Genomic DNA, 8,656 nt, shown 5'->3' with positions numbered 1-8,656 from the left:
CTTGTTGGACACAAATTCATACCACCGTCGGGCACAGGGACAGTTCAGTGCCACCTTTGGCCACAGGGATCAGTGTTGGACACGGGGACAGCTCAATGTCCCCGTTGGGCACACCTCTGTGCCCCCTTTGGACACAGGGGTGACTCAGTGTCCCACAGGGACGGCTCAGTGTCCCCAGCAGGCTGGGAACAGTTGGAGCGGCTGTGAGGCACTGTGGGGGCAGGAATGGGTTTCATGGCCCTGCTACAGCCCCCCCACCCTACAGGGGGGATTTAGGTGGTGCTGGGGGACAGGTGGGCACCCAGGGGACCCTGAGGGCCACCCTGGGCCTGTGGCATGGGATCGCCTGCGTCCCCACACCCAGCCCTGACAAGGGCTGGGTATAAATAGCAGCCAGTTCTGTCACCTCATGTCACATGCCCGGTGCTGGCAGGGTCCCCCTGCACAGCTGTTCCTGGGATGGGGGGGACAGCCACGAGGGCACCCTGTCCCCCCCGCCAGCCGTGCAGCGGGGCACCCCCACCACAGGGGCCACTGGGACCATCAACCCCCACCCCATACACCAGGGACAGACTTGGGGGGGAATACCCCGGGGTCTGGGCTGCCTGCACAGGCCATCACTGTCACTGCCTTGGGAACACAGACCCCGACCCAGCATGGGGCCCTGGGACAGAGCCAAGGTGGCTGGACCCCACCACACCCCATGGGGACCCATTGCCAGCACCAGGGCCTTTCCCTGGGGACAAATGGGACATTTCCAACCCCAAATCAGAGCAAAAAGGGAAACTCCCGGAGGCTGGCAGGGTCGCAAAGCCTCCTGCCACCCCCGCCTCACACCACCCACTTCCATGAGCAAAAACTGTCACCGCTTGACCTGCCGATCCCTGGGCGCCTCTAAAAATACCGTGTCCTCCTGACAGCGACAGCTGAGGGACCGGGCAGCGGATGCCTTGGGGACCCTCGGGGGGGGCCGGCAGGAACAGCGGGGCTGCCAGCCCTGGGTGCCCCAGCCCCTGCCCGCCTGTGCCCCTCTGCGCCGGGACGGTCCCTCTCGCTTCCCACGCTCCGTTTCAGGGACCCCCCAGCAGCCCACCAGGCCTGGCCCGCTGCCCCTTCTCCCACCGGGATGCAGCGAGACGGTAGCCGACGGCACCGTGCCTGGCCATGCCCGCTCTTGCCCAGCGGCCACCGGCACGGAGCCTGGCCCCGGCCCGCCGCGGCGGCTGTGCCTCTCGCTGTCCCCCCGGCCCTCCCCGAAGCCCCTAATCCATCTCTCGCAGCAGGAGATGCCTAAGCTGCCTTTTCATGCCGGCTCCAACGCGCGCGAGCTCGCTGCGCTTTCAATACCGGGCGCTGGCGGGAGATGTGTCGGACAAGCTGAAGGGATCCCTCCCCTGCCAGCAAGGTCAAGGTGTGCTTAAGCCAGCTTCCCCCCGCGCTGTCCCGGCCGCCGTCCTGCCAGCACGGCTCGGGGGGGGGAGTTTGTCCCCCCCACTGGCGGGTGGAGGTTGGGGACACACTGGGGCATCAGGGTTTCACCACCCTGGAGGAGTCCGGGCAGTCAGATGCACATGGTGGTGGGGGTTTGTTCCCCCCTGGCTCCTCACAGCCGCTTTGGGGTCACCCATCGGCCCCCCAGTCCCGTCCCCGGGACGCTCCAGGTGCTGGGGTTCGGCTAACGCGCTGTGCCCGGTGCCGGCTGGCGCCTCGTGGCCCCCACTGCAGCCACACCGGCAGCGAGGGCTCACCCTGGCGCTGGGCCACCCCACGGCTCACCCCACAGGCACCCCAGCGTTTAGCTCACCCCATGGATCACCCCACGGCTCACTCCACGTGAACCCCAGGGCTCGGCTCACCCCACGGGTACCCCAGGGCTCAACTCACCCCCACAGGTACCCCAAGGCTCAGCTTGCCCACCTGGCCAGTGCTTCTCACAGCCCCCCACCACCCTGTGGAGGCATCACAGGCCACTTGACCAGTTTAGACCAGTACAAACCAAGCCTGAGAACAGCAGGCGTTGGTTCCTGCGCTCCCTTACCCACAGGAGAGTGTTTGTGCAACAACTCTGGGCACAGGAGTGCAAACACACTCGCACACACAAACCTACCAGCAGACCTTTCACACAAGCACCCCCCAAAAACACCGTCACTCCCCCAACCCCCCACCTCCACTCCCACATCCCCATGCTCGCCCCTCCCACGAGTGCTGTGTGTACACGTGCACGCGTGTGTGTGTGCACACGTGTGCCCGCTCACGCGCGGGGGGTGCAGGGGGGGCCCAGCAGTGCCCATGCCGGGGGCCCCGCATCCCTCTCTGTTCCCTTGGTGACAGACCCCCGTCCTCCGCTGGCACCTTGAGCCTGCCGCCAGCCAGGGCTTTTGTGACTGGTTTTAATTAGAGACTCTTAAGTGTGAAACAAAGCCTAGGGCAGGGGCTGGGGGGGCCCTTCCTCTGAGCTCCTGGGGGACCCCCAGGGGTCCCCGTCCTGCCTGGCATCGCCTGGTACAGCTGCTCCATTCTCCCGATTTCTGCTTCGCCCACCTCCATGCCTGTCCCCAAGGGATGGGGTGGTAGGAGCTGGTGCTACCAGACCCCCACACACCCCAAAATATTGCCCTGCCCGGCACTGCTGGCCATGAGCCTGAGAGCGGGGTGGTGTGTGGGGCCGGTGCCGGCTGCCATGCCAGCACCAGTGTCACCCAGCGGTGTGCACTGGGGCTCCTGACCCCCGGGAGGAGGCTCGGAGAGGTGCCAGAGCTGCCCTGTGGCTGGGTTGGGGGTGCCAGACTCCGCTCGGGGTGCTGCCAGGGGTCCAAGGCCAAAACCTGGGGGGGTTTCCAGCTGCGTCCCCCATCTCTGTCCCTCCTGGATGCAGGGAGGACCCCACAAGCACCCTGGCACCTGTGGCACTGGAGGTGTCCCAGGGAGAGGGGCTGCACAGGGACCGTGCCTGGCTCCACCAGGGACACCGGAGCCACCAGCCCCCCCAGAGGTTGTGGCACCCAGAGCACCCTGGCAGGCGGCCATCTGGGGACCCCGGGGTACTGGGGGACTGGCAGCACTGGGTCCCCACCTGCATCGCCCAGTGCTGTACTGGGATGAAGTGAGAGTGGAGCAGTGGGGGGATTGGGACTCCTTGGTCCTTCCCTCACCCCACGCAGGTCCTGGGGGGCTGTGAGGGGGAGCCCTGGGGGGATCTGGGCTTGGCTCCATACTCCCAGTAATGCCCAGCCTGGCTGGCTGGCAGCACCCACCCTCTCCTGCTGGGTGCCAGGATGGGTCCTTGTCCTTGCAGGGTCCCCTCTGCTCAGGATGCCAACCCCAGATCCCACAGGGAAGCTTTCACGAGGGGGGCAGGACCCTCTCCCACCCAGAATATCCCTGGCAGCACCTGGGGATGGGGCTGGGACCCTGGTGACAGGGACAAATGGGACCAAAGGAATTCCTCGGCCACCCTGCGTGTCCCTGCGAGGGGACACCCCTAAGCTGGCAGGACCCCACTGGCTGCCTCCCTGGGGTGTCCCCTGACACCCTCAGCCCACCCAGGGGTCCCTCCTGGGGCTGGCTGGCGGGTCTGCTCTGGGTTCCCCCCTCCCTGGGAGGGCTCAGCACCCACTCTGGATGGGACCACGTCCCCGTGTGTCCCTGGTGCCCAGAGGTCCTGGGCACCCCCTGACCTGAGCCACCAGCACCCCACAGCACCTAGGAGGACGGGGAGCGTGGGGACAGCCCCTGCCACCCCCTCTGGAAGTAACATCCCCCCCCCGCCCTGGGAAAAAAGCCAAAATCTGAAGCTTTTAGGAAGCCAAGATCCACGTGGCTGCGCAGACACCCCTGCAGCCCCTCTGACCGCGTCCCCATCCCCAGCTGGCATGGCCGGGGCGAGGGCCACCACAGGTGGGGGGGCACTGGAGGAGTCACGCAAGCCAGACCCTTGCCCCCCGGGGCTGAAGGAGCCGTGGCTGGAGGAGTCACCCCATGTCGCGCCTGCACACGGGGAGCAGGGAACAGGCCGGGAGGCAGCCGCTCGCCAGGATCCGGCCTCAGCTCCGGCCCCCGCAGCCCGGCGCCCTGCCAGCCCCGTCACCAGCAGCCTCCCGGCCGGGGACTCGCTGGGCGGCCGCCAAGCGCCGGCTGTGCCGAGCCACCCTCCCCGGCGCACGGTGGCCGGGGGCTCGGCACGGTCCCCAAAGGCAGCACCCCTGGGTGCCCCGGCTGGGGTGCGGGTCCCTGCTTCGCCCCACAGCACCACCGCCTCAACCTCGTCCGGGGCCACGGGGACCCCCTCCCTCCCACCCCCGACCCCTTTTGCAAGAGCGAGGAGCCCCCAGCATCCCGCCAACCGCCGCAGTGACAACCGGCACGTCCGGGCCAGGAAAGCTGACGGGGGGGGGGGTTGGGGGGGTGAGGAGTGTGGAGGGGGGGCCAGGAGCGGGTACGCATCATGTGTCCCCCCCACCACCCCCCTCAGCTTTGATTTCTGGAGCCCCCCCTGCCCTTCCCCCTCGGCCAGGAGCCGCGCAATGGTTTCAATTACGCTCTGAAAGGCGGTGGGGCCCTCTTTTCACGGCAGCCCGGGTTTCTCCTGCTCACAACAAAAGCTTAAGTTACAGGAAAGGGAGAGAAAGGGAGGGAGGACGGCGGAGGGGAAGGAGGCAGCCAGCAGAAAGCCCCTCGCACCCCCCCGAAAGGAGTGGGATGGGGGCGCTGGGCTGCCCGCCAGATCCCCCCGTCTGCCCCTTCCTTGGCACGCTGCTTTGGGAAGGGCAGCCCCGCCATCCCGCTGCCAGAATTTGGGGTGATTGCCCGCAGTTTCTTTCCCTGATGAGGGTCTCTGATGTAGCCCAGTCCCCCCCAGTGTGTCCCAGTCCCCTCTGATGTGTCCCAGATCCCCCTGGCACATCCCAAATCCCCCCAGTGTGTCCCAATCCCCCCCACCCAGTGTGTCCCAAATCCCCCCGACACATCCTGGATCCCCCCAGCGTGTCCCAGCTCCCTCCCGCTACCGGGTTTTGGGGACAGAGGTGCCCTTCGCCATGGCCACGGTTGGGGTGAAAGGTGTGGGGCCAGTGGCGAGGGGCAGGATGCAGGATGTCCCCTGCCACCCCTGGATGATTTGGGGACACTGGGGACACCCTTGGCTGTGCAGTGGCCCTGTGGGGCCGCGGGGTGCTGGCTTTGGCAGCACCCCAGGGTGGCCGTGGGCACCCCATGGGGTGGTGGCACCGCCTGGGTGGCACCCAGGGACTGGGTGGTGTGGGGGCTGAGGCATCTCTGTTCCCGGGGGGGGGCTGGCCAGGACCCATGTGGGTGCCAGGGGCCACAGGGGCTAATCCTACCCTAAAGAGGGACCTGGGGACAGTGGGGGACCCACTGCAGGGTGTTGAGGGGGGGCGTAGGTCCAAGGCTGGAGGGGATGTGGGGAGAGCAGCCCCACGGGTGAGGGGACATGGGAGCGGCCTGGGGACACAAGGTGACACAGGCGACATCAACAGGGTGCAGAGGAAACCGAGGGGGTGCAGAGGACATGGGGGGGGGGCACATATGGAGGGGGGGACACACCAGGGTTATGCAGGGAATATGTGGGGGCAGTGGACACGGCGTGGGGGGGCTGCGGAGGACACCAGGGGTGTGCAGGGGACATGATGGGGTGTTGGGGACAAGGGGGGGGGCAAAAGACAGGGAGTGTGGCGAGGGACACGGTAGGGCGCCAGGGACACGGGGGGGAAGCAGGGTACACGGGGGGGCGGGGGGCATCGGGGGGGGGGGGCCGGGGACACGGGGAGGGACTTTTCACCGCGGCCCCGTCCCGACCCCACGCCGCGGGGGGAGTTTTCACGGCACGGAAAAAGTTTGCGGCGGGGGGTCTCAGCCCCCCCCCCCCCCCCCGGTCCCGGCCCGGTGACCCCCGGGGGCGGGCGGGAGGGGGGGGGGCGTGTCCCGGGGAGGTGGGGGGCGTGGCGGCCGCGCCGTTTGAATGTGATTGGCGGGGCGGGGGGGCGGGGCCCGTCGGGGGCGGGGCGCGGGGGGGGCACCGCTCCGCCCGGCGGGGACGCGGCGCTGCCCCGCACAAAGGCGGCGGGAGCGTCCGGTGCGGCCGCTCCGCTCCCCCGGCACCCCCCCCCCCCGGCACCCCCCCCGGGACCACCCCCCCCGGCACCCCGCCAGCGCCACCGCCCGCCCGGGGTTCCGGGACCGGGAGCTGCGCCGCGGAGCACCGGGAGCCGCAAGTCCCGGCGGCGGGAGCAGCGCTGCGGAGCACCGGGAGCGTCTGGTCCGGGCACCGGGAGCGCCACGTCCGAGCACTGGGAGCCGTCCCACCGCGCACTGTAGACGGGGACACCGAGAGCCGTCCGGGAGGGACCTGAGCGTATCCAGTCACCGGGAGCCGTCCAGGGAGCACCGGGCACGGCAGATCCGGTCACCGGGAGTCGTCCAGGCAGCACCGGGCACGGCAGATCCGGGCAGGAGGACCGGCCGGCTGGGCACCGGGCACGGTAAATCCGAGCGCAGCGGCTCGGGGCACCATGGGCCCCCCCAGCGTGCTGCCCACCCTGGCCTGGCTGCTGGTGGGGCTGAGCGTGCCGGCGCCATGCCGGAGCCAGCTGCACGGCGAGAAGGGCATCTCCATCCCCGACCACGGCTTCTGCCAACCCATCTCCATCCCGCTCTGCACCGACATCGCCTACAACCAGACCATCATGCCCAACCTGCTGGGTCACACCAACCAGGAGGACGCGGGGTTGGAGGTCCACCAGTTCTATCCCTTGGTGAAGGTCCAGTGCTCGTTGGAGCTCAAGTTCTTCCTGTGCTCCATGTACGCCCCGGTCTGCACGGTGCTGGAGCAGGCCATCCCGCCGTGCCGCTCCATCTGCGAGCGGGCGCGCCAGGGCTGCGAAGCCCTCATGAATAAATTTGGTTTCCAGTGGCCGGAGCGATTACGTTGCGAGAATTTCCCCCGGCACGGCGCTGAGCAGATCTGCGTGGGGCAGAACCATTCAGAGGACGGTGGCTCACCAGCGTTGCTCACCAGTGCCACGCCGTTGGCCGGCCAGGGCACCCCAGGCGCCCCTCGTTACGCCACCCTCGACCACCCCTTCCACTGCCCGCGGGCGCTGAAGGTGCCCAGCTACCTCAACTACAAGTTCTTGGGCGAGAAGGACTGCGCGGCACCCTGCGAGCCCACCCGGCCCGATGGCCACATGTTCTTCAACGAGGACGAGATCCGTTTCGCCCGTATCTGGATCCTCATCTGGTCCGTCTTGTGTTGCGCCTCCACCTTCTTCACCGTCACCACCTACCTGGTGGACATGCAGCGTTTCCGCTATCCCGAGCGACCCATCATCTTCCTTTCAGGGTGTTACACCATGGTGTCGGTGGCCTACATCGCCGGCTTCGTGCTGGAGGAGAAGGTGGTCTGTAACGAGCGTTTCCAGGAGGACGGCTATCGTACGGTGGTACAGGGCACCAAGAAGGAAGGTTGCACCATCCTCTTCATGATGCTCTACTTCTTCAGCATGGCCAGCTCGATCTGGTGGGTCATCCTTTCCCTCACCTGGTTCCTGGCCGCTGGCATGAAGTGGGGCCACGAGGCCATCGAGGCCAACTCCCAGTACTTCCATTTGGCCGCCTGGGCCGTGCCAGCCGTCAAGACCATCACCATCCTGGCCATGGGGCAGATCGACGGGGACCTGCTGAGCGGAGTCTGCTTCGTGGGCCTCAACAACATCGACCCTCTCCGGGGCTTCGTGTTGGCCCCGCTCTTCGTCTACCTCTTCATCGGTACCTCCTTCCTTCTGGCCGGCTTTGTGTCCCTCTTCCGCATCCGCACCATCATGAAACACGGCGGGACCAAAACGGAGAAGCTGGAGCGGTTGATGGTTCGCATTGGGGTCTTCAGCGTCCTCTACACCGTCCCGGCCACCATCGTCATCGCTTGCTATTTCTACGAGCAGGCTTTCCGCGAGCACTGGGAGCGCAGCTGGATCAGCCAGAACTGCAAGAGCTTGGCCATCCCCTGCCCGCTCCACTTCACCCCTCGCATGACCCCCGATTTCACCGTCTACATGATCAAGTATCTCATGACTCTCATCGTGGGCATCACCTCTGGCTTTTGGATATGGTCGGGTAAAACCCTGCACTCGTGGAGGAAGTTCTACACGCGACTCACCAACAGCAAGCAGGGCGAGACAACGGTGTGACCCCCCCCCCCGCCAAGCCCGGCTGCCGCTGCCACCCTTCGGCTTGAATTTTTTGGGGGGGTTTTATTATATATTTTTTATTTTTAGATTTATTAACGTCTAAGGGGTGTCTCTCTTTCTCTTTGATTTTTTTTTTTTTTTTGTAATTAAACCTGTAAATAGCATTTGTAAATTTAATTATATTTTTCTATTTAAAACATGAAAAAGATGGGAAAAAAGGAGAAAAGGGAGGAGGGGGGGAAATAAGAAAAAGGAAGGGAAAAGAAGAGAAAACAGGGAAAACAAAAAAAAAAAAAAGAGGAGAAAAGGGAGAGGGGAAAAAAAACACATGACAAAAAGGAGAAAAGGGAGAAACAAAAAAAAAAAAAAGGATAAAAGGGAGGGGAAAAAAAAGGGGGAGGAGAAAAGGGAGAAAAAAGGGGGAGAAAAGGGAGGAAAGAAAAAGGGGAGAAAAA

The 8,656-nt window shown here is 65.7% G+C and overlaps 1 protein-coding gene across 1 annotated transcript; it reads left to right on the top strand.

The window, feature by feature from the left end:
* Window positions 1–6,054: 6,054 nt before the first annotated feature.
* On the top strand, window positions 6,055–8,320 carry FZD2 (frizzled class receptor 2). The gene has a single exon (XM_032998741.2). It carries the CDS (start codon window positions 6,528–6,530, stop codon window positions 8,199–8,201), a length of 1,674 nt encoding a protein of 557 aa, XP_032854632.2. The 5' UTR covers window positions 6,055–6,527; the 3' UTR covers window positions 8,202–8,320.
* The last annotated feature ends 336 nt before the right edge of the window (window positions 8,321–8,656 follow it).

Source organism: Tyto alba, unplaced genomic scaffold, assembly GCF_018691265.1.
Source record: "Tyto alba isolate M040663 unplaced genomic scaffold, T.alba_DEE_v4.0 Super-Scaffold_12, whole genome shotgun sequence".
In the NCBI taxonomy this organism is placed as follows: Eukaryota; Metazoa; Chordata; class Aves; order Strigiformes; family Tytonidae; genus Tyto; species Tyto alba.
The sequence above is the reverse complement of the archived record's forward strand: the minus strand, read 5'-3'. Positions and strand labels throughout refer to the sequence as shown.

What these genes read in the sequence shown, in the direction of transcription:
- FZD2 (XM_032998741.2), top strand. Translation starts at nt 6,528, where the DNA reads ATGGGCCCCCCCAGCGTGCTGCCCACCCTGGCCTGGCTGCTGGTGGGG.